The 25,939-nt window shown below is 38.0% G+C and overlaps 2 protein-coding genes across 3 annotated transcripts; one reads left to right on the plus strand and one right to left on the minus strand.

Annotated features, from left to right (window-relative positions):
- Positions 1 to 195: 195 nt before the first annotated feature.
- LOC117633845 (zinc finger CCCH domain-containing protein 44) lies at positions 196 to 7,746 on the minus strand. Its single transcript, XM_034367657.1, has 10 exons — positions 6,948 to 7,746; positions 6,656 to 6,735; positions 6,184 to 6,368; positions 4,897 to 5,809; positions 4,679 to 4,806; positions 3,943 to 4,002; positions 3,804 to 3,854; positions 3,292 to 3,362; positions 2,908 to 3,059; positions 196 to 2,799 (listed from the first exon to the last, which is right to left on the minus strand). Exons 1-10 carry the CDS (start codon positions 7,352 to 7,354, stop codon positions 467 to 469), a joined length of 4,380 nt encoding a protein of 1,459 aa, XP_034223548.1. The 5' UTR covers positions 7,355 to 7,746; the 3' UTR covers positions 196 to 466.
- A 13,136-nt stretch (positions 7,747 to 20,882) lies between these two features.
- Positions 20,883 to 25,580, plus strand: LOC117633724 (UPF0183 protein At3g51130). Of its 2 annotated transcripts, XM_034367450.1 has the most exons (15): positions 20,883 to 21,194; positions 21,697 to 21,779; positions 22,009 to 22,083; positions 22,763 to 22,830; positions 22,903 to 23,008; positions 23,113 to 23,173; positions 23,267 to 23,433; positions 23,706 to 23,768; positions 23,881 to 23,928; positions 24,009 to 24,122; positions 24,228 to 24,327; positions 24,410 to 24,483; positions 24,667 to 24,771; positions 24,967 to 25,031; positions 25,199 to 25,580. In XM_034367450.1, the coding sequence occupies exons 1-14, from the start codon at positions 21,098 to 21,100 to the stop codon at positions 25,012 to 25,014; spliced, it is 1,209 nt and encodes a 402-aa protein (XP_034223341.1). In that variant the 5' UTR covers positions 20,883 to 21,097; the 3' UTR covers positions 25,015 to 25,031; positions 25,199 to 25,580. The 2 variants fall into 2 exon arrangements, with proteins under 2 accessions (XP_034223341.1, XP_034223342.1); XM_034367451.1 differs by lacking the exon at positions 23,706 to 23,768 and having other exon boundaries at positions 20,972 to 21,194.
- Positions 25,581 to 25,939: the final 359 nt, after the last annotated feature.

Raw genomic sequence — 25,939 nt, forward strand, 5'->3', positions numbered from 1 at the left:
GAATCACTAAAGCACTAGTTTCAAGAAATTTTATAGGCATTCTTTTAATAGAAGCACTTCCATAAAAATGCTCATGAACATAAGTGGTTCCTAAAAGCATTCCAAACGAGTCCTTGAATTTGAATTTAAATGGTCCAAACCCAGTAAACACTCATATCAAAACACATGGATCAAGCAAACTATCAAAATGCATGATAAAACTGAGTCAAGTAGAAACACAAGGAATTATGAGTAGTAATCGTCCATTGTGGACAACCTTGTTCATCAAATATTACATAAACATGGAATGAATACCCAACATGGTACTCTAAATAGTTCTAAGCTAACCCAAAAAATATTATTATGCACTAAAACCTCTTGATGGCTACTTTTACATGTTAAATTACAGCATTGGCAACAACAGAGCCTCCTAATTATGAGTAATGATTACAGAATTAAATGTGTCTAATTGTTCTGGCACCCAAAATCATGGGTGCAAATAACCACATGATGCTCCCTTCTTGCAGTACCCGCTTTCATAATATTTACATACCCGCTGGCCTTTGGGAGGAGGCCTGAATGAACCTCCTCCATTTCCATATGTCTGCCTGTTCCATTGGAACCTACCCCTACCAAAACCTACATCCCTATTCTGAAAACCCCGATCTCTTGGACCGATGAATCTGTCTCCGCCGTACCTCGACTGGCTTTCCAACATGGCCCCAGCTGGAGTACCTGGATGGATGCTTGTGTTTCCCTGCGCTATACCCTGACCACCTCCCCAACCCGTATTCGCACCTCCTTGCTCTGATCCTCCCCAGCCCATGTTTGCATTTCCCTGGGCTGCTTCCCAACTGGTTTCTGTGCTTTCTGACCTGGCTTTCCAATGATTGTCTGTACTAGCTATGTCCCAATTTTCCTTGGGTGGTGCAGTGTTTTGGATCTCTGTTCCTGCCTCCCATTGGTTGACTGAAACATCACTCGGTTTTCTGTCTCCCTCCACTTCAGCGCTTGTGGAAGAATGCACGCCACATCCTTTTTGCAGATCAATAGCATTTCCCTGGCATTCCCCAAGTGGTTCATCCGTCACCATAGGTACCCGTAAATCACCACTGGAGCTTAAGGCATCACCTTTACCAGGGTCGGGGGGGCTAAATCCCTCTACAGAACTGATACTCTCATTTTTTGAACCCTCTGTAAATTCACCTCCACAATTCATGATTGATGTCGGGGTAGCCAAGCCGCTGAGAGACTCCATTGCTTCAACTTCAGCCAGAAGATCTGAAACTGATTCACCAGCTAAAGTGCAAAATTCAGTGGATCCAGTAAGAATGTCCTGCCAACCAGATGCATTAGAGGTAGGATGTGATGGGGATGAATGAGTCAGCTGACCACTCACTGAAACCGCGGTAGCAACACAATCACCTGCCATCTCGCTTGGTTTTAGAGAAGATGCAGAGACAAGACTGGATTCCCATTCCTCAAGAGAAGTAGGTTTGGCCGGAGTTGGGGAATACCCACCCCATTCACCACCTACTTCGGGAAGTTGTGCCCCACCACCCCCTAAACTAGAAGCAGTGCTCCAGCTAGGTCCAGAATCCTGAACAGGAAAATTTGAAGATACAGACTGCTTATTTTCAGCAGCCTGACCTAGTAAATCTCCATTGCTTGGTTTTGGAGTGGGACTGGGAATATCTGGAAAACTAAGTTCCCTCTGATCTTGTTCTGACGTCTCACATGATTTAGACAAAGGAATTAAATCAGAGTTGGAATCACAGCCATTTGAAGGACTACTTACAGGTGGAGGTCTCCAGTTTTGTCCAGAAGATTGGCCTGAATGGCCCTCACTATCAGATCGGTTCTCAGTACACTGTCCATTCATTATTTGACCCTGAGCTGTCTTTGGTGGATCCAAATTTCCATTGTTCTGATCAGAGTTATTTTCTGCTCCTCTACTTTCCCCTTCTAGTGTTTCATATGGTTTCACAGGCACTACAGGTGAAGGTAGTGAACCACTCTCTTGGGCTTTATTGGGTGAAGAACTATTACCCTTCAATGGATCCTGGCCTTGCAAATGGTTTCCGGTTTGTTCCTCATTGGAATTGACAACATCTACAGCTGTAGTACACCTCACAGGTTCAACGTTGCCATTATTATGCAAGCTTTGGCCATCCTGCTTCGTGTTCCAGCTCTCTTCAACCTTTTTACCATCTATTTCAGTTGCATTCATACTCTTGTTTGATCCAGCATCCTGGCCATTGTTTCTTTCATCCATGGCCACTGTAAATCCCTGAGAAAGTAAGTGGCTGTCATGTGGCAATAATAGTTCTTTATAATACTGTCCATTCACTGCATCAGCCAAAAGGATGGAGTCATCTGGTTTCTCATTTATCCTCCATATTCTATGATCCAGAGGGAAGTGCCCAGTTGTACTCCATTTACGCAGCTGTATCATCGCAAATGGTCCTTGAATTTTTCCAGTTGGGTCATGGTAGTGCCATATCTTGTCTGTCTCAAAATTATCAACAGATAGGTCCGTCTTCATCACTGCAGATAAGGGCAGCGATGAAATTTCTGATGCAAGCTCAGTAGATGTATTAGATTCAACCACCGATTGATTATTCCAATCAAAAGCCGTCAAACCAGTGGGATTGACCTGGTTCTTTATTGTACTGCATCCATTTATTCCAAATGTTTCTCTACCTCGATTTTTCTGTGCCATGCCTCCAATATTATTTGAAATGTCACCTTCCCATGGTTGAGGGAAAGGTTCCCTTCCCTTTCTACTAAAGACAGATTTCCTTGGTTTGACTTTGTCATCTGCATACACATCACCGCAATTAACCCCAAATTAACATTTCCAAAAGAAGACTTCCATTTCAAAGGAGAAAATGATAAGATATAATTCCATGTCTATTAAATGGGGACCTTGTCTCTTATTGAAGTCTCCAGCACTGTCTTCTGACTCATAACTCGGATCCATACTAGGATCAGGGTGCACTTCCTGAGTTTCATGCAGTCTGCGCTGACGTTCCTCTGGAGAGTTCAGAAGCTGTAATTTCTCCACACATTCCCTAAGCGTAAACTATGGTCAAGGAATACTTTAAATTACTTGGACCAAAATATCTCTCGCACAAGGCAATATCAAGAATAGAGTACACAGGTACTCATGGAAACCACCTCTCAATTTAAGAACATGCTACAAGTAATTTAAAGTAAACAGAGAGTGCAATCAGAATAACCAACAAAGTGCAAACAATATCATTAGAGGGGAAAAAAAAAAGCATTAGAATAATCGACAAAAAAGGATATTCCTTTCTGTGTCCTTTTTCACTTGCTCGGTCGCGAAGGTGATTAAGCCGTAATACCTCTGCTTCCAGCAACTACATCGGAGAGCAAGACCATGCCAACCAAAAACCAGTATCAGAAATAGCACTTGATGACTAGTTTAGGAGAAACAATAACAACCAATGCATATACTTAAACTGGAGTAATCTATATATATGAAGCAAAAGGCCCTCGTGGTTAAATTTTCAAACAACCAATTTAAAGAAAAAAATTCAAAACACAACTACTTTATTTTAAAGGGGCAAATGCGTAAAACAATAGTCTGTTGTTATGCAAATAATTAAAAAACAAAAAGGAAATAAGAGAATGTGTCTAACAAAAATTCTCTATATATAGGGATAATGATATTGGTGCGCATGTGAGCGTGGGTCGAGAGGCTAGTAACTATAAAAGACAACCAAATCTATCTAAAATCCTTCCATAAAAACAAACATGTATCCTCTTTTTGCCTCAGATTTAAAAGTAATGGAACTTACATCATTTACTCTAACTGCTTGAAGTGCCATTGCTTTCTCCTGAATCTCACCCTGACACACCAAGCACAAAAATCCTTCATAAAACAAGTTGCAAATATCTCGAGCATAACATATAACAGAGCATAACAAGCAAACCTACCACAGTCAACCGTTTGGTGAGCCCACACCTTATACTTTGACGTAATCGTTTGCATTCATCCTGTACACATGAGTAAAATATCACAACTGGAAAAGAAGAAAAAAAAAACTGATGACAAAGAAAGAGCATCTAAAACATGGGCAACAAACAGCATCCCCATCGTCTTGTGACCAAATAAAAACTTTATTTTGTTGTTGTCAGAGATTGAATGAAAAACTTAAATATGAACCCACAAGCATGCCTTAACCAATGTTCGTTTGGTTATATCATTAATTCCATGTCACGAAAGATTGAAAACAGGGTGCATATAGATTTCAAGTCAGTCATTAATGTTAAGTGTACATATAGATTTCGAGTCAGTCATTAATGGTAAGCGTACACCTTCCCCAAGCCATTTCATGCTAGCTCACATAACTGAACAAAGGAGGGTTCATGAAAATAGCACACATATGGATTTCAAGTCCATCATTAGTTGTAAGCGTACATGTTCCCCAACCATCCTTTCATGCTTAGTTCACATAACTGAAGAAAGCTGGTTTCAAATAAATAATTACGCTCCAAGCACTTTCATTATTGATATCTAAACTATCACACTACTTGCAATCTCTATACGCCTTTCCTAAACTTGAGTTCCAAAAGTATTCTTTTAAATAAATCACTTAAAGTTCTAGTATGTGCAAATAAGTGATATCAAGGCACCCCTGGGAGGAGGAGAGTAGGCAATAAGTTTACTCACCTGGGTGAATTCCTGATTAGAGATCTCATCAATTGATATAACCTCTTTCTTGTCTAAGTTCAAGATTTCAAGCTTGACATCAGTTGTTCTTGTGCCAATTTTATAAGGTTCAGCAACCTTGCTGGTACCTGTACACAAAGATGTCAACAATATAACTTTTCATGATTACAGCGGAAATATAAGAAATAACTTGAAGCATTGGTCGTATTAACTAATACCTATAACTTGGACAAGCCTATAAATCTCTTGCTTTTGATCACCACTAGAAATTCTTATTCGCACAACTGAACCAACCACCTTCTCATGAAATTTATCAATGTCTTCAATAAGAATCTCCATCCAGTTACGGCTCAAGTAAATCAGATTGATGTTGTGAACATCAATCGCTGCATATGCAGCTGGATTAGTCTGTGGTCCTTTCTCATCTACTCTTTTACGTGTTTTACGCCTCTTATCATTACCCATCATCATCTGATTATCATGGATCCCATCAAACTCCATTTGGCTGGAAACACTAGTAACAACTGCAGCACTGCTAATATTATCTGCCCTGGAACTTTCCTTTATAAGGAAGTGAGATTCAAGAAGTTTTAACATTTCAAAGTGACCCACACATTCTCTCCCAAACAGATTTATGAGCCTTGAATCACAAACAATTTGGCATTTCCGGCGAGGATCACGAAGACTGTTTTTCTTTATGTACTCGAGCAAAAGTGCCTGGACATCAAATTGAGATAGCACAGATATATCACCATTTTTCATATGAGCAACAAACGCCAGGAGCTCCTTTGATGCCCAAACTGTGCCTTCAGAGAAAGGCATCCCTCTACCACCAAGTGATTTTTCAACAGTCAAATCCTTGTTAGAAATTCTAGGCTTTTTATTACTCCTTTTTGAATGTGTTGCTTCCAGGTCTGCAAAAGAGTTGAGAGAAATTGAATCTGTTGTTTTATCCCCATTATATAGTTCACCCGAAGAATCCCTCTTACAAACCACAACAGCACCTCCTTTCCATGGATTTTTAGCATTAATGAGCTCGTCCAGAGTTAATGATAGTTTCCCTTTCAAAAGACTCCAGTAAACCTTGAACAGATACTCCCAGCTGCTTTTGTCATCAAAATCTACTTGGGCCTGCACAAAAGTTATATGAGAAAGGAAAGAGATAAAATTGCACCCCCCGACAGAAATAAATTTAAAATAAAAAAAGAAACAAGGTGATTTGTCTCCTAAAAAACTCCAAAAAGGTAGAACATGATGGAACGCCACTTTACTATCAGCAGCAAATAAGCGTGCACCACTGGGGGCACAAAATAAAAAATAAAGAAGAAAATAAAACAAAAACCTAAAGCATTCTTGATATGAAAGAGTTTTCTGCTCTTAAATCAATCCAAACCCTCTCCAAATGCCAAAAAACTGAGAATCCTCGGTTTCATAGGAAAAACTACACTACTGGAAGTAATAACTACATAAAATAATTAAATAGGCCAAAACATGTTTCAGCATACCACTTCCTTATTTCCTTGCACATTTTCAATTAGCATTATAGTTCTCATACATGTTCCACAAAATCCTTTGTTTCCTCGTACACATTGATAATCAGCATCCTTAGTACAACCTTTGCACAGAGAATAAGTACAAGTATAACACCAATAATGTGAAGCCTTCTGACAACTGCTGCATATATGCCAACCTGAAATGCATCAGAACCAGAACACCAAAATGTGAACAAATTGAACAACCAAGGGATGAAAACTTAACGCTAAAAAGATAATAAATAACAGGTTAATAAAATTTATGCCCAACCCTAACTAAAAAATGACCCCTTCACAACCTGATGCTTAACTTTCTGTTCACAAAAACTGCCATGAATACTATTTAAAAGTTAAAATTAAAACCCATGACTCATTTCTAGTGTGCCTACAGAACTAAACAAAAATTGGTGAAAAATGAACAAGCTATTAATGTAGTGCAACGTACCACAATTCCATTTGGCCTTTGATCTAAAGAAAGATTCGTCCCGCTTGATGCAGGATGGATGGTATGCCTTAGGACAGCCCCTAACGAGTAACAATCCACAAAGAAGCATTGAATTAAGCAATGCAAATGAGTACCAACAACACATTCGCAAACCGAAATATCCATTTGATTGCCAATAAGGAAATGAAATAACCCACAATAGCTAAATTAAGTAAAAGTTCGGATTTTTCTAGCAAGGACTAATCATAATTGGACTCAATTGACTAAGACTGCGGAAAAACCAGACTCTGACCTGCGGTCACAAAGCACGAGGCTTCCACCATCGAAGCAAATGAAGCAAACGTCCTCTTCTTCGTTCTGCTTCCTCACCGGCGTCGCTCTGACGTGCCCACTAGGCGGCCGACCCCGCCTCCGTTTCCCTAAGCTCTTCTCCGCCGCCACTTTGACCGCCACGTCCGCCATCATCTGCCCCACCCTACCAGCAACCATGCCGCCGCCGGCGACCGTCTGGGGAACTCCGACGAGCCGCGAATCATCCAGGTCCCCGATCGCTTCGCATTGATCAACACTCATGCGGTCCTCCGCGGTCGGCAGCGACCGGTCAAAGGCCTGCGGCTGTTCTTCTCTTCCTCCTCCTCCATCTTCTTCTAGACTAGGTCTGTAGAAGGTGGAAGAGAGCTGAGCTTTCTGGAGCTCCATGAGCTACAATTGAAGTAATAAAATTGAATGGTAAAGGGGATTGGAGGAGAGAGATTGAAAACCCTAGGTGTTGGAGCTGCAATTATGAGAAGTGGCTACAGAAGCGGCGCACATGGAAATGGAGGACCGGGCGAGGATGTGACAGAGCATTGGGTCGGGTTTCGGGTTGCGTTGCGCAACAGACTTTTTTTTCCAAAAAAAACCTTGGGTTATTTATGATGTGGATATGGGGCTTGGAGGAAGAAGAAAAGTGAGGATGACCGGCGACACACGGAGCTGTGGAAAGGTGAACACTTGGTATTGGGTGGAAGTGGAAGGAAGAGAGAGAGAGAGAGAGAGAGAAGGGAAATTGAGAAAATGGGGGAAAGGGGTCGTTTGGGTGGGCAAAGGCAGGCTGGGTACCTTTTTCTCTTTCTCATACAGAAGCCGTCAAACGCGGCTCTTGTGAGTTTTGATTCTCTCATCCCGAGCACCACGTGGTGAGTGGGCACCCAAGAAAGGTGATCGCATGTGGGGCCCACCTTGAATTTTTGTTCAACGCTTTAAACATGTATACAAAGAATTTAATGTGTGACAGTCCATACCGTAACTCTAACTTGGTAAGTTTTGCCCCTTCTGTTTTGATATCTCATTGAAATTGATTTTGAGCTAGTTCAGTGTATTTGAACATGCTATGAAATTGATTTTGATATCTTTTAGAATGTTTAGGAGATCGATAAGATTAAGATACATGGAATTTAAAGTTTGTTTTATTAGAGATATATTAATGTAATTACAATGGAAAAAAAATGCATTAATGGTGAGTATGAATTGATATTTTATTAATCAACTTTGCAACAATAACGGTACCCATATCTTTTGTTTTGAGAGAAATACGATAGATTGTATTCATACTTTATGTTTAAAGGTCCTTAATCACGAAGGTCAACACAAATATGAGTAATCAAGGTTAATACAAATACATAAGCACAATAATCATAAATAGTTCATCCAAATATGGAGGAATCTATGGGCAACAACAAACGCACAATGTGTACCTTCCACTCATGAAAGCCACAAGCTTGGAAAATTCATGCAAAGACCTCAGTTCACAAAACTACAACTACAACTATAACCTTTAAACTCTTACTAATAAAACCTACAAGTAAGATTAAAAACACGCAACAAACTCAAAAAAGTTGATGCACTTATTACAACTCAAAAAACTGAAAAACAAAACAACAAAATAAATGTCAATCTGCCACCACGTCATTCAAAGACAACAAAACACCAAAATCCAACCAAAACTAATAAAAGTCCAAAGGAGTAGAGGGGTGGAGGCAAAGGAAGGAAAGGATACGAGAGAAGAGAAAAAGGGAGGGAACGTTTGTGAGGGAACGGTAGCAGTTGAGGGATGAAGGTCACCGACCCCAAAGGGGTTAGCAACCAAAACTTACCACCACCATCACCACTTACGCTAATTCGAAAAACTTAATGCCCCTACCTTTATTATTGGACTTTTTTTTTCCCCTTATTTTCTTTTTAAAAAAAAACTTTTAGCTACTTTATAATAGTATTTAATATATAGAGTATATGTTAGATGATTAGCAATTTATTGATAATATTTTACTTATTAACGCTCTTTTTATAAAACTGTGGATGTGATGTGGGTGTGGAATGTGACAAAAATTTTATAAAAGTTATTTTAGGAGCTCTTTATAAAATTTAAACTTCAATCATGCTTTCTAGTTTAGGGAGTCATAAATGCTATAACTCTTTTTTGATTGGTCCATCTCTATTAAAAATAAAATAAAAAATAGTTAGCCACTAAGAGTCTTTTCTCTCTCCTCAAATTTAGGAGCTCCTGAAGGTCTCCCTATTTTAGGAGATGGATAGAGAGCATGGTTGGAGTTATATTTTTATAATTTCTCCCTAAAATTTGTCTAAAGATGTGGTTTAGGGAGCCCATTGTGGATGCTCTTAGCACTCTGTTCTTTAACATTTTCTTTAGAGTGCTACTAAACGAACCATAAAATTAACTGAGTACACTCTACTACCAAACTATTTATTGAACTACTAATTTATCCTAATATAAAATGACCAAAAAAGATATATTGAATTGTGAAATGAATTAAATTTTAAGGGAGACTTTGGAAAATGCCAAAGGAGAGAGAATTTTTTTTAAAAGAAGCCAAAATGGACAAAATTGCCCTTATTTATTTTTGAATTTTCTAAGGAATCCTTTACATTTGCATGTCTTTGATTTGAAAGTTGAGAGGTTTTTCTGTCTTTTTTGAAAAGGCTTTAGCTTTTTTCAAAAGTGAAAGTTTTTTTTGTGGTTAAAACCTAAATTTACTAAATTGGAATAAGCACACCTTACTCACTATATTCAACCCTTATCAGACATAGAAAAGTCTTCGTATTGCTTGGTACTCACGAATAAAGCATCGAGTACTAGTTTATGATTCGTATTACGAAATTAAAGATTTTGATGAAACCCAAAATCTGAAAAGAGGGCACAGATTCATGTAAAAAGAGAAACTTGGTTTAGAATTGATATTAGAGTGTTGTACTAAGGCCATTTTTGGTAGTTAAATAGGGTGTACTTAGTTAATTTTACATTTTGATTAAAATATTAGGGTTAATGTGTACTCAGTTAATTTTAGGGTTCGTTTAGCAACACTCTTTTCTTTAATAGATGGCAGAAACATATTATGTGTAATTTTAGGGTTTGTTTGGCAGCACTCTTTTCTTCAATAGATGGCAGAAATATATTATGTGTATAATTATATGCTTTAAATTTTATTATTAAGGAGATTCTAATTTAAAATATTTTTCAATATTAAAAATAAAAGTATGAGTATCACTAAATTAAGAGTCAGTCAATGTCCATTTTTTTTTTTTATACATAAAGATGAAATTTGAATTCTTAATTATAGTTGAAAGTTCATTTGATAATAATATGTGTTTGAGAGAAAAATGATAATTATATTCATAAAATTATAAGAGACAGTATAAATACCCATAAGGGTTAATACAAAGATGGAAATATAATAACCATGTAAGGTTAATCCATATACATAGAAACACACCGGAAATATCAAGCCCACAAAGTGTATTTCCACTAATAGCCACATAAGGGCCAAAGAAATGTTGACACAAAAACCGCTAGACTACAAACAAACACTCACAAAGAGTTAATGCAATTATTACAACTCAAGAAACAGTAATCACACAACAAGTGAGTAAAAGCTGCTCAACCACCTTGTATGTCTCTAAATTCGCCAACTAAACCACCAGTGTACTGCTACTTCTTCATCACCCAAAATTCCAAAGACAACAAAACTACAAGATGCCAATGAAAATCACTAGCGCAACATATTTGATCATAGTATATTTTCAGGATATGTGTGACTGGTGATGGCCTAAAAAAGAAAGTACGTGAGATGCTGAGTAGTGAATTTTCCACGTAGAATGTCTTGGGAAAAAAATCATCTGCATTTTATTCATCGGTTTTTTTTCTTCATATATATTGGATGTAAACAAAGGTTCTCGTTATCGTATTTGCGTCTCCTCCAAATGCTACAAAATATTCAATACAACAATTTAGCACTAAAAATCTACATTGAAATAAAACCCATGTCTTAAATAGCACTTCTTCAGTCGAAGCACATTACTGAACTAATTTAACGCGTTTGGTATATGATGATGATGATAATAGAAATATGCTTAGGACTTAGGACCATTTGCTTAATTATTGTTGGACCGTTAGAGCTTTGCTATAAATTTATCAATCAAAGTTTAGATATTTAATGAAATTAGTTGATGCAATTTTTCTCGTGGATTTATGGTTGCAACTAAATGAGCATAAGTACAATTATAATAAATTCGAAAAGAACTTTCTTAAATAATGGAAATTTTCATATTTTATATTTCTTAATGTTGATAAATTAATTTCCTAAAAAAAGCGACGGTATATATCTTTTAAAAGATAATGCTTGCTAGGCTTTGTAGGTCAACTCTTTCCGAGTTTGAATTAGGAGCTATTTTTTATTTGCCTATGGAATTTATCGGTGAGTTGAAGGTGGAAGGACGCTCTTCGGGGTGTTCAGAGGTTGTTGAGCAACAATGCCCTTCCTCTTACTTTTTAAGGACCCTCGTTTTTAATGAGATAAAGCTCAGTTGGTTGAACTCTTTCACCTCCACCTATGTGGGTAAAGGTTAGAAACCCTCGGCACCCAACAAATATTTATGTAAATTTCCCTCCCCTAATCGCTTATACTCCTTTTCTTTTTTGCTTTTTCTAATTTAAAAGCTATTTTAAGTTTGAAGATTCCAAGACTCATTAATAATAAAAAAATACCAGTAAAAATAAGAATGAATAAGAAGTAAGGCACGTTTATAATTAATAATGATTTTTATAGATATTATGTTTAACATGACATTTGATAGCACTTAGTCATAATAAAGTAAATTTATTCATCTGCTTGTAACATGAATACAATTTCATTTGTTCTTGATATTGAGGAGCTGATTTGTTGAAAAAGGTCAAACGGTTAGGTGGTTTTTTTTTTTTTTTTTTCCGGGTCAGCAAACAAATAGATTATGCATTTCAATTTTCAATGGAGTCGAACCAAGTGACCGTGAACTGCCAAGCACTAAAATGCTGGACACATATTTTCATGTACATTGGCTGCTTGTTTTATAAAAAAGTTACTCTATTTACTAATTATGAATTGAAATTAAAAAAATAAATGGGGCTCACACAAAATTAGGAATTAAATTTCTAATTTTGAAGGAATTCAATTCTTAAGTGGGAGGTGGTATTCTAATTCCTTAAGAACTAACCTATTAGAAATTTAACCATTATCTCCCCACACAATTTTAAAAATTTCAAATTTGACATCTACTTTAACCCAACAATGAGAATATTAAGTAAGGGGTCCCATTAAGTAATTAACACTATTCCTACCCCAATTCGATTCCATATGATTTAGTAAACAACTTTAATAGGAATCCGGAATCTAACTCTCCTCAATCTATATGGTTTAGTAAACAATTTCAATAGGAATCCGGAATCTAATTCTTCTTAATTCAATTCCTTATAATCCAATTACGGATTAGTAATCATGCTATATATTTAACACCAAATTCTCCGCCATAAACTTTTAACCACTAATATTTTATGCGCATTTCTTATGTAAATTTGTTAGTTTTTTATTTTTATTTTTGTCAGAAATGCAAATTTATTTGTTAGTTGGAATTTTTGGTCCACACAATTACACCATGCTCTTGCAAACTTCAGTTTCCACCACGTAATAACATGAACATAAACCCAAAATGTAGACTCCATATTTCGACACTTGAACTCGGTTCTAGGGACTTGGCACGATCCTACATCCAGGCTAACCTGGACTGTGGCCTAGGTGAGTTTATTTTTTGTAGACTAAAATAATACCGCCCATCCCACTTGACATCCTCATCCCAGCCAATTAAAATTCCATTAACAACCCTACCCCACATGTCTGACCAATAAGTTAACAAACTAACCACACATAAATAAAAGAGATATTTAGTGATATACCTATTCTTAGCACTACTATTATAAATAAACTCTACACTATTGAATTTATATAAACAAACCCAAAAAAAATCCAAAAAATGACAGCTGGCCTTATTGAATTTAATTTGATTATTAAATTACTTTGATGCCGTATTGAGTGTTTTAGGTATTTTTATGAGATTTTGGGGTTGTGCTTGTTTTAAGAAATTAATGGCAGTTTTGTAATTTATAAGAAGTTAAAAGCCTCTTTTTATGTTGTAAATGGACTTTATGTGTGTTTCTAAAGTCCATTTCATATGGGGTATTTTTATAATCCGGGCCCCTATATTGGGTATAATAGTGAATCTCTCTAAATAAAATCTCATTCACAAACCTCCACTACACCACATCCGATTAATAAAAAATAGGGCTAACGACGAATGACACCCTGCAGATTTAGGGTGGTTCTCAATATCCCTAGGGTATCAATCGTTAAATGCTGACGTGTCTATTATGGGACCTCCTTACTAACCAAATTATATATATATATATATATATAGAATGATAAAATAACATAATTTAAAAAAAAAATAAAATTAAACTTCTCCTATATGAAGTCGATAATTTCCCTTTCTCCCTCTTCGATCATAAACAAAAACCCTGGAAAACCCATAAATATTGAAAGTCTGAACAATAAACCCGTGTCAAGCAAGAGATTTAAATTCGGTGAGTAGCTTTAAGATCCCAATCTCATTGTTCTTTCTTTTAATTTTGAACCCAGAAACTAGTGATTTGTTATTTTTGGTGCTTGCCTTTCGAATTCATGACTAAAGTCTCAATTTTTCAATACAAGGACCAAATTTGGGGTTTAGGGTTATTCCAGATCTTCTCCAAGCCTACTCTGATCAAAACGATGAAGAATTGAACGAGCCAGAGCAGCAAAACCAAAACCCTAGTTCAACAACATCGTCACTATACGCTTCACCGTCTCGGCTCCTCCCCGCCAAGCCTGCTGAGCCCAATATCGAAAACACGATGCTGCCTTGACGGTGGCTGATGATCAACGATCTTTGAGTCTACAAATTGACCTGACCCAACACATCCTCGGCTTCAACCCCACCTACAACTATAAAGTATAAAAAAAACAAAGCATAACTAAAAATACAACATAAACATAATAAATTAAAAAAAACTTCTTCACTTCACTTCATTCACCTTCATTGCCTTTCACCGCCCATAAATGCTCCATCAAGTCAACTTGACGGTGTTCATGAATATACGACGATTGCATCTCCGTGTAGCGATCAATCATACGGGGCATGAAACTACCGTCTCTAACCAACGGTTCATGCTGCATTGGTTCTCCATTTGGCCCCACTGGTTTTTCATAAATTCGTGTTAGGGCCGTGTCCATGGGATTTGGTTCATACACTTCATCAACATCGTAATCATATTCATCTTCCACAATCATGTTATGGAGGATGATACAAGTCATCATTATACTCCTAAGCCCCTCCTCGTCAAATAGACGTGCCGCGCCCCTGATAATAGCCCACCGGCCTTGAAGGATACCAAAGCACCTCTCAACATCTTTTATGTACCCCTCTTGATAGCGAGCAAAAAAATTTTGCTTATGGGATCGAGGATGTGGAATTGTTTTCACAAATGTTGTCCACCTCGGATAGATGCCATCAGCTAGATAATACCCGTTCTCGTAGACGGTATTGTTAATTTCATATATGATATTTGGAGCTTCACCTCTCAAAACATCATTGAACACCGGGGATTGACCTAGGACATTCAAATCGTTTTGAGATCCGGCAACTCCGAAGAAGGCGTGCCACACCCATGTATCAAAACCAGCAACTGCTTCCAAGATGATACTTTTCTGCCCTTTTCTATTTCCGTAATCCCCTTGTCAAGCAGTTGGACAATTTTTCCACTGCCAGTGCATGCAGTCAATGCTACCAATCATGCCAGGAAATCCTCGAGACTCAGCTTTTTGGAGAAGCCGTTGCAGGGCCCTGGGCGTAGGTCTGCGTAGGTAGTCTCTGGTGTACAGAGTTTCCACTGCATCACAAAATCGCACCAAGCTCTCCAAAACAGTGGACTTCCCCATCCGAGCATTCTTATCCATCTAATCAGCAGATGACCCATACGCCAACATTCGTATCACAGCTGTGAACTTCTGCTCTAGAAGAAGTCCCAAATTTCCAGCACAATTTCTCTTTTGAACAAAATATTCATCATAATTGCAAATATCATGCATGACTTTATTGAACAAATTGGGTTGCATTCTATATCTCCCTCGAAAATGAACATCAGAGTACAGATATTGTGGGATAAAATAATCTTCCATAAGATTCTTACCCCGAGAATGTCTATGTCTGTCCGCATTTGGGCGACGGCCTTCTCGTGAACCACGGCGACCCTGGTTTTCTTCCTCCAGCAAAGCAACTGCTATGCCAAGTTGCTCATCTAGTTCTCTCTGCGCCCTTTTGCTTGCAGCTCGTCTACGCATTTTTTCTCTAGTTTCTCGCTCTTGCCTCTCCAAAACCTTTTGCATGTCTGCCATTGAGAATGGAGAATGAAATCTAAAATATGAAAAATGAAAATGTAGAGAAGAACTGGTGTGGAAGGTATGAGCTGAACCTCTGGTTTTATAGAAAAATGTACACATATAGATATGACACGGGCGCAATCTTAGAGGGTGAAAATCTTATCTGAAATTTGAAATTCAAATGAAATTTGAAATTTGAAATGTATCTGAAATTTGAATTTCGAAATGTACCTGAAATTTGACATTTTGAATTTATCTGAAATTTGAATTTTGAAATTTATCTGAAATTTGAAATTTATCTTGAAATTTGAAACCGAAAATCTTATCGGATATGAATAGTATTGACACGTAGGAACCCAAAAATCTTATCCGAAAATGTTATCCAAATTAATTGTTTAAGTAAACAAAGTTGTGAAAAAAAACAAAAAAAATGAATAGTATTTGCCATGGCAAGCCTAAACTGCTGGAAACACACTTTGCTGGAGAGGGCTAGGACAGTCACTATTCATGTGAATAGTAGCTGCCCTAGGGCTTATCTTGCCATGGCAAGGGGCTAACTGGTGGAAATGCTCTTAGAGGAAGCTGAGGGTGTGGATGACAATATGGACCTAGATGGGCTGAGTTTTTTAAGTTTATTTTTTTTTTAAATTTATGTTATTTTATTATTTTATGTATAAAAAATTTGGTTAGGGTCTCATAGTAGACACGTCAACATTTAACGATTGACCACACAGTCAACTTAACAGAAAGATGAAATTGGACGATGTTGCAAACATAAGGGTGTAAATTGATAAAATTGATACCCTATGGTCCATATTGAGAACCACCCCAAACCTGCTGGGTGTCTTTTGTCGTTAGCCCTAAAAAATACATACTAACCTCACACGAGACCACTTATGCAAAAAAACATTCATTCTCTTTTTGCTTAATTACCCAAGCCCTATTGTTCGGAAAAATAAAATAAAATTCATCCCTCCCTGTCACGCAGGACGTGGTAATGCACACCAAAGCCATCACCCCTATCATTCTTGAAGACTTAATTAAAGGACGTAATCTTCAATTCTTCATCTTCTTTAATTTTCTTCTCTAAATTTGTTGATGTTGAAATTTTGGAGATTTAGAGTTCATAAAGTATCAATTATGGATTTACAATTGAGACTTATAAATTATCAATTGGGGAGTTTTAGTATGTATGTTTACATCTTCTATATATTATTCAATAGGTTATATTTTATATGACAGGACCCGACCCAATTTTCGCTTTGAAAACCGAGCCGACTCCTGTGCGTGTCCGACACCTGGCAATTGTCGGACACAAATGACCTTTTTACCCTTTTCCTTAATTAATTTCCTTCCGACTTCTGCCGAAAATTCGGCAGAGCCTCCCCTGTATTTTGACCATACCCAAAGTCTTCCACCTGCCAAACAATCTCAGAAATCCTACCAACAGCCAGACTAATTCAACAAACAGTTTCCAACCTTAGTTCCTTATGTTCAACAAGATATCAGAGCAATTTCTAAACAAATTTACAGAATTTACATTAAGTTACAACGAGTTCCTACACTTTGGTGGTGGGTCGGAAGCTAGGAAAACGGCCCGGGTGGTTTCCCTCGTTCTTCTACGGCCTGGGGGCGAAAAACAAATTTAAAAGTGTGAGTGGACAAAAATAATGTTCGTGAAAATCATTTGAGAATATACTAACCCCCGTTTGAAAAACATAGGGATATAGAACTAAAATCTGATCATAATCAACTTGACATATTCAAAGAAATATAGTTAACATGATTATAATCATATACTAAACAAAGATATATTAGTATAACTCAAGTGAACTTACTAATAAAAATGAGTAAACCATAACTGCATTAAAAACTTTAAAATCCTTTAAAACTGCCACCTAACTGTACCCCTGATAGCCGTCAATTCCCTGGCAGGTCTCGGGCGTCACACAGGCTACCCGAGCCGAAAACTGGCGAAATCAGGGGACTATGATCAGCCTGATCCGCCGGCAGGTCCTCGGTGACACCAAGTCACTCAAGTCGCTCAGGCAGGATGCAGGGGACCGTAATCAGCCTGATCCACTATCCTGGCAGGTCTCGGGGACACAGAGTCAGCCGAGCCGCAATCCTGACAGGTCTCGGGACACCAAGTCTGCCGAGCCGCAAATCTTGGCACTCACTGTCCGAGCGTCCCCGGAACTCGTGAGGCAAGTCAAGTGCACTGACTAACTGAAATCAGACCGAATGTCCGTCGACATCGGTCCAACTCTGGGTAATCACCAAATGTAGGGCGGGTACATGGTGGTCTAAAATAACTGTTTCTGATAAAAACTGATCTACTCTGAACTCTGGTAAATCTGAACTAAACCACTAATTTGGCCTCAAAATTACAAATCTGCTGCTAGTCTAATTTTATAAAATAAGGGTATTTGCATCATAAAATTTATGCTGAAATCACTTATTCAAGATCAAATATAAAATATAATTATAAAATCTTTTTGAGAAAGAAAGTCCACTCACTGATGGTCCGAGCTAGCTGGACCTCTTGAGGGTCCCTCCTGCTGATTAGCCGGACTCCTGGCGCCTGCTTAATCAAGAATAATCAATTAAACAACTGCTGGATAAATAAAATTAAATTAAATACCCTGCCCCCGGCTCCTAGAAATACGTGCATTTCATCTCAAGTTACTCCTATGCCCACGTTAGCCCTTTTTGACACTGGGACCGATTTTGGAAGGTCCGATACTCTGTTAAGCGAGAAACCGTCAGATCGGCCGACCCGGGACCTGTAGGGTCCACGGTGTCCGATGGCCAACCTGAGCTTCCCGGAAGGTTTCTCATACAACGGGAACCAAGTTCTGCGAATTTGATCCGAATCGGACGGTCGGATCGGCCACAATCGCGTTATCGCTTAAAACCCTAACCCTAGCCCCAGGGTTCGCGATTCCGGAGTATCCGGGACTCCGATTCTCGATCCGTCGAATCCTACGCGATCCTAAAATCACGTAGACCGACATATCCAAAATTCAACGCGATCAAACGGTTAAACGACACTGCACCCACGGATCGCGCGATATGGAAAATCCGTTCGGGGCTCAAACGGACTCCGAATTGAGATCCGCAAAATCCCACGCGCTCGTGACGACATGAGGACCTGAAAACTGGCCAGAGCCATGCCACCACCCTGGCCCACGCGCTGCCACACGCGCGGGGCAGGTCGGGTGTCCAAAGCGATTCGGGTGTGCCGAAAAATCGTGGAACCGAGACTCCAAACTCCTACCCTAGGTAAAGCACCCTATTTGGAGTCACTTTTGTTCTTGGACCACCCCCAAAAAGTGGCCGGAAATACCCGATCACGGCGGCCAAAGTTCGGCCGAATTTCAAATTGTAAATCGAACAACCTAGAGATTGAATTGATCTAAACCCAGTTAACCAGCAGATAGAGCACGAGAAATAGATGAAAATCCATACTTCACTCGACTAATTTGGTTGAGAAACGGAGGAGATCGAAGGACTGGAAATTCGAACTCGACCGACGGCAAAAATGGGCGATTCCGGCCAGGATCCGACGTGCGCAGGGCTGGGGCTGGTCGGGAAATGACGGCGGGTGAGCTGCGGTTCGGACGGGACCGGTGCCGGAGATCGAGTCGCGGTGTGGTGGCGGCTAGGTCGGCTGGAAGGGGAGGGGGTCGAATCGGCTGTGCAATCGGGAGAGAGGAGAGAGAATGACGCGGGGAGAGAGAGAGAAACAGGGATAAAAATCTGACTTTGTCCAAATTACGATTTTGCCCCTCGCGATGTTTTGATCGTAATTTCTTCGTTAAAACTCCGATTTGGGTCTACTCCGTGTCTACGGACTCGTTTCGCCGTGCTCTATGCAACGGCGTAAACGGAATTCCCAAATTCTTTTCCGGTCAAAAAGTCAAATTTTTCCCTATTAAAATATTCGAGGGCAAAATCGTCTTTTTGCTAAAAGATATTTTCTTTACTTTTTAGATATTTCCTTTCTTTTCTAGATATTTTGTTTTGGGTTCTTACATTATATAAGTGTTATTTGTATTTGTTTTTTTGCATTAGATGCATTTTGAGGGGTAAGACTCATTATGTCCCCCGTGTATTTTTTTGTTATCAATGAAATTCAATCGCACTGTTGAATTTTCTATAGGTTTGTATATAAGGTAAATTTAACCCACACCATTTTGAAATCTTGAATCCGTCCCTGCTAGGGACCTCGAACTCCAAAAGTGGGCAAAAACCTCAAAACTTATACATGAAACACAAATTCAAACTACAAATCTCTAACTATGAGTCAAAACTTGAGACCACAAAGACTAATAGATAGGTTTTCACCTTTTTTTGTTTATACAATATTATCTGAAATTCCATTATAGTTGTAAATATGGGTTAGACCAGTTGGTTATAACAGTGAGCTTACCTTCTCGTGCTTAAGTTCGAGTGCCCCTCCTCATAAATTAAAATGGCATCTCACTTCAGTTTTAAAGTTGTGTCCGTCATGTCAATTGATGGATTTTTTATGTGTGTATAAAAATTTAACAACTCTATCATGTATACTTTTGTATGTCCTATCCCAATTGATTGGTTAGACAACCCCCATTGAAAACGTTTCCGAACCTAAAAACGAAAAAATCAAAATGCAACTTATTTTACATTGTATTTTTAATCACTAGTTTTTATTAGGGATGGGCACGGTACGGTATGGTACGGTATTGAGCTTGTACCGCTACCGATATCGAAAATTTAAATCGGTATGGTACGGTATGAGATTATGATTTGCCAAAAATTCGTACCGTACCTTACCGTGCCAAATCGGTATCGGTACCATTTCGGTACCAAAATGATACAACTAAAAAATGGACCAATTCAATATTCAACACCAAAATAAGTGATGCCTAAGCTACAAATTCAAAGATTCAACATATTCAATATCCAAATCAACCAAATCAATATTTATCCATCAACAGATTCATCAAATTCAAATGGTTAAAACTTATGCCTTATGACTTACAAACCAAAATAGTTAAAATTATGCCTTATGGCTTACAAAAATACAAACACAATCTAAACATAAATGACAAAAATATAAAATTATACTATTCAGTACGGTACGATATTGACCGGTACCAAAATCTTGATATCGCTACCATACCATACTATATTGGTACGATACGGTATGGTACCGAATATCCCCCCATAACTAATGAAACGGTATAAAATCGGTATGATACGGTGCGGTTAGGATACGATTTCGATATTTCGGTTTAAGATGTCCACCCCTAAGTTTTACCTAAAAGAAAAATGTATGAACTAACTATTTTTTTTATTGATATTCCTCCTTTTAATGTTGCGCGGTTGAAAGAGGGGCAAATTAACAAAACTGAAAAAGGAAAAACACACCAAATATTGCGCATACACAAAAATAGAAAAAAGAAAAACCAAACACGGATGCCGGGCCCAATTTTGTTGGGTGCCCATCACTCAATACAGTTGATGTTTCGTGTGCAGCGAGGCAAAGCATTCACCGCGAAGCGTTTGGTTTGGCGTATTTAAGCATTCAACACCTGTGCGTTCCTTTCGCGAAAGTAACGGAGTCAATCTTCTTCGTCACCATCCCCCCAACCAAAACCCATTTGCTAGGACCAGTATGTTGCAGAGACCTCGACGACGCTGCGAGGGCACGGCCATGGGCGCCATCGTGCTCGATCTCCGCCCCGGCCTTGGAATCGGACCCTTCTCTATCGGTGATTTGCTATTAATTTATGTATTTGCCATCTTAATCATCGAATATGTTCACAATTGTTCAGTTTTTAGCCTAGGGTTAAGAGTATTTTTTGTGGAATTGAAATTCGAATCAAATTAGTGCAATTTCATTTCATCCCGAGAAAAAGGTTAGAAACTTAGAACTGTTATAAGGAACTGATCGGTTTTGTAAATTAGCTTGGCTTAGTTCATGCGATTATTTCATTTATGTGACAATTTACATTTTACCATATTTGAGAGTTTTATCAGGCATTTAACATCTGGCTAGGTTTAGTTTAGGTTGAATTTGAGATGCTTTCCTTGGTTTCAACGTTACTCTGCTAGACTTAGTATGTGTTTTATTGCGTTTTTAAGAATCAAATAGTTAATGTTATAAAGATTTGGTATGAACATCTGCGTTGGTATGTTTTTGTTTTTATATAAATTCGTTGGTGTTACAAGCTCAGCTTATTTTTTGGAATTACTTCAAAATGTTTGTTTCAGGAATGCCGATATGCGAAGCATTTGCTCAGATAGAGCAGCAGCCTAACATTTATGACGTCGTCCACGTGAAGTATTATGATGAGGTTTGGATCATTGTACCGAGTTATATATCATTATTTCGTGTGTAATTGAATGTAGACACACATTTTTAGAATATTTTTTTGTTGTCTTTTACGTCTGCTGTGATTTGCTTTATTCCTCTACGATACCTTTATGCACAAAATTTACGTAACAGACAAATAGCACCATGATTCATAAGGTGTATGTGTTGAAATACCAACAACCACTTATTACCATTCTTCTCCCATGCAGGAGCCTCTTAAGTTGGATATTGTTATCAGCTTTCCAGATCATGGTTTTCATCTTCGGTTTGATCCTTGGTCACAGGTGTTCTTCCTTACTTACATTTAATTTGTTATCTTCCCTGCATGTGCATTGTTTTTTTGCTCATCGAAAATTCATTTTCACACATATTAGTAATGCTTTGTTTACTCTGATGTTGAATAAGTATATGACCACTAGGATGATGGAGCTATTAACTAATGGCCATGTGGCCGAGTCTTATGGTATCTGCTCGTGTATCATCAATTTAAAATTGGAAATATTGATAGCAAATCCATGATTTCTCTACCCAATTATGTTATATTAGTTGTTGTGGCTAATACCGTGTGTTGAAAGTTACCTTAAGTGGTACATAAGAAAAAATATCTTGTAGGATGTAAGAGTGGAATGTCATGGCTAGTCCATGAAGCATTAGAGGGATCATGGACGTTTTGAAATGAATGGAAAGATAATCTGCTTTCATCAAGTGATTTATTTAATAATCAAAAACAGAGAATCTTGAAGACTTTTTGAAATTCAGAAGAACTATACGATAGTCAGCTAATTTTCTCTTTAGAGTTTGATATTGTTATGCTTTTAATTGTTGTATCTGGGCTCTCTCTTGTAATATGCCAGGCAAATTTGTACGTGGATTGGCAGTATTTTTGGATTGTTTTTGTGGATTATAATATCTTCAACTGTCTTATGTTATGATAGGGTTGGCTAACTCGAAATTCTATTGCAGAGGCTGCGTCTTGTTGAGATTTTTGATATAAAACGACTTCAAATGCGCTATGCCACTTCCTTGATTGGGTGGGTTACTTTACTTCAGGCTTTCTATTATATCCCATCAGGTATATTATTGAACTTCATTTCTGCTTTCAGGGGACCATCTACTCTAGCTACTTTTGTAGCTGTATATGCACTGTTTGGGCCAACCTTTCCTGGAATTTATGACAAGGATAGAGGTGTCTACACTCTATTGTACCCAGTATGTAATTACTTAATCTTCATATTTCTTTATTTTATCTCCTTATTCACTCATCTTACAAGATGGAATCTGTTTTGTGTTTCTACCAACCATGGCTGTGTCAGGGACTTTCCTTTGCTTTTCCAATTCCTAACCAGTATACAGATTGCTGCCATGATGGAGAAGGTATAGTACTGACATTTTTTACTCAATAGTTTCTTGCTTTACAGATTTTGCTAGTTCTAACAACTTGATTTTTATTGCTTTTGATTATGAAAGCGGAATTACCATTAGAGTTTCCAGATGGAACCACACCAGTTACGTGCCGTGTCTCCATTTATGACAGTTCTACTGATAAAAAAGTTGGTGTGGGTTCCTTGATGGATAAGGCTTCTGCTCCTCCATTACCAATTGGCAGCCTCTATATGGAAGAGGTGCATGTTAAGGTTTGACTTCTTTCTCCATCTTCTCTGCATGATTTCCATTAAACCCTGGTTTGTTTTCTCCTATTACATCAACTGTCCAGCATGAAGGATGGGCATCATGGAGATTATAAACCATGATTCAGAGGATCAAAGGCTTTTGCTTTGTAGCTTCCTTCATGAGTGGTTTACCATTGGGCCCCAATGTTACGCGTGCAAATTATTTCAGTGTACTTGTTTGAAACTGGTGACTGTAGTTCTTGGATGTTATTCAATTCAAATTTTATTTTATCCAGCTAGGGGAAGAATTATACTTTAATGTTGGTGGTCAGAATATTCCTTTTGGTGCATCGCCTCAGGCAAGTTCTTGATCTCCTGCTGTTAAGCTATAGTTTGTCTTTCTTTTTGGCTGGGAAATTCTGCCATTGTTTTGTTGTTTGTCCTGCGTAACAGTTTCCTGTTTTTTTACAGGATGTTTGGACTGAATTGGGTCGCCCTTGTGGGATACATCAAAAGCAGGTATTGCTGGTGTTACGTCTAAGCATGTTTTCTAAATGCATGTGTCATATTGGTGACTGTTGATTCTGTTTGCTGTGTAGGTAGACCAAATGGTTATTCATTCTGGATTGGACTCTCGTCCACGGACAACGCTGTGTGGCGATTACTTCTACAATTACTTTACCCGTGGTTTGGACATTTTATTTGATGGGCAGGTATCATTTATTCTTCTGGCTGTGAATGTACATTGATGATGTTTTGCATGATAATGTTTGTGCTCGGACATTTGCAGATCACTTTTCTCTTTTGTTTGTCTCCAGACTCATAAAATCAAGAAGTTTGTTTTGCATACAAACTATCCTGGTCATGCAGATTTCAACTCATACATAAAGTGCAATTTTGTCATCTTTGCTTCTGACTGTAAGTCCTTTTCTGATTCTGAAGTTTCCAGTTGGATCTATGGACTGAAACTGATGGCATGTTTTTTTTTTCATCCTCGCAGTAAGGGGGTCTTTTCAGGAGGTAAATAACTGCAAACACAGGATTACACCAAGCACGAAGTGGGAGCAAGTGAAGGTAAATGTTCTATTGGCTAGTCCTTTTCAGACTGTTACAGTTGTTGCATTGTTTTCCAATAGTAACAGCTTTCTCATGGTAACCTAATTGTATCCTTGATGGCATCTTTCATCAGTGTATTCCTTTCAGTGTATATTGATCATGATTGGGGTTATGTTAGTAACAAAAGAATGCTCTTTGTAGGAAATCCTCGGGGACTGTGGCCGAGCTGCCATCCAGACACAAGGTTCTACAAGCAATCCATTTGGATCTACTTTTGTATATGGTTATCAAAATGTGGCATTTGAGGTGAGTTGATGAATGTTTGATTCAATCAATTCCCCTTTTCCCAGTAATACGGAAAACAAAGTTGTAATTTATATGCCAACTTGAAGTTCTTCGTAGTGCAACAATTATTTGCACAAGTCGGTTTTTTTTCCAGTTAGTGCGCCTGTTATGGTTGTGCTTATGATTGGTAATAAATATCATGTTGATAATCAACAGGTGATGAAGAATGGTTACATTGCAACTGTGACTCTTTTCCAGTCATGATTTTGTTGCTTCTACAGGTATTCTTAGTAATATCATGTTCCCTTACACATTGGAAAACGACTGCATTGTTATATTCCATCTATGAGATGATCTTCAACAAGGCTGGTTATATTTTTATTTTTAATTTCTTTTTGGGGTATAAATGTATCTCTTGCTTCATTGTTTTGATTTTTGTTTGGCCCAGTTGGATGATGGCATTTCATGGGGACACAGGTGGGACTTTTACTGTCGGTGAAAGCGGCTCATGCTGTTAGCAAATGTGAGAATGCCAGGGAGTGATGACAATTGCACAGTTATGTAGATCGACTTGTACAGAATAAATCGTACTGTAAAAACATGTAAATACTATCTTCTGTAATGGTTGAAAATGGAAGTTTGTAACTTCTTGTATGCTCAATCCTTATTGTATGTATGATGAAGCTCACAATCGTTCGCCACTTCCTTTTTTGCAACCTACAAAGATTGTCCGTAGTGCCAGATTTCTTGTAACCGGCTCTGCCTGCCAATCAATGGGGCATGACAATATCAATGTACATATGATCAACATAAAAATAGGGATTCATTTACACGTGCCAAGTAGCAATTTGAGTTGCTATTTTCATCTGGGCCCAACGCTTTTTCTTTTTAAAAATATATATATTTTTTATATATTAATAAACTCTTTTAAGGGTTTGCAGCTATTTCCAGTTACGTAATGCTCTCATGAAATCAATCTGATAAAATTGCGATTGTTTGAATCAATTGAATCTAATCGGAGAAAAAAAATGAAAATTGCTAAACCGGTTGTGTGTCGTGTATTAGTAACGAGTTTAATGGCCATTCTTCTGGGACTTTTCCGACATTATTACATAACTCAAACGTATGGATTTCCCCAAATTTCCATGCACAATTCTTTTGTCAATCGGAATGGTGAAAAAAAAAGGAA

Source organism: Prunus dulcis, chromosome 7 (assembly GCF_902201215.1).
Source record: "Prunus dulcis chromosome 7, ALMONDv2, whole genome shotgun sequence".
NCBI classification, from domain to species: domain Eukaryota; kingdom Viridiplantae; phylum Streptophyta; class Magnoliopsida; order Rosales; family Rosaceae; genus Prunus; species Prunus dulcis.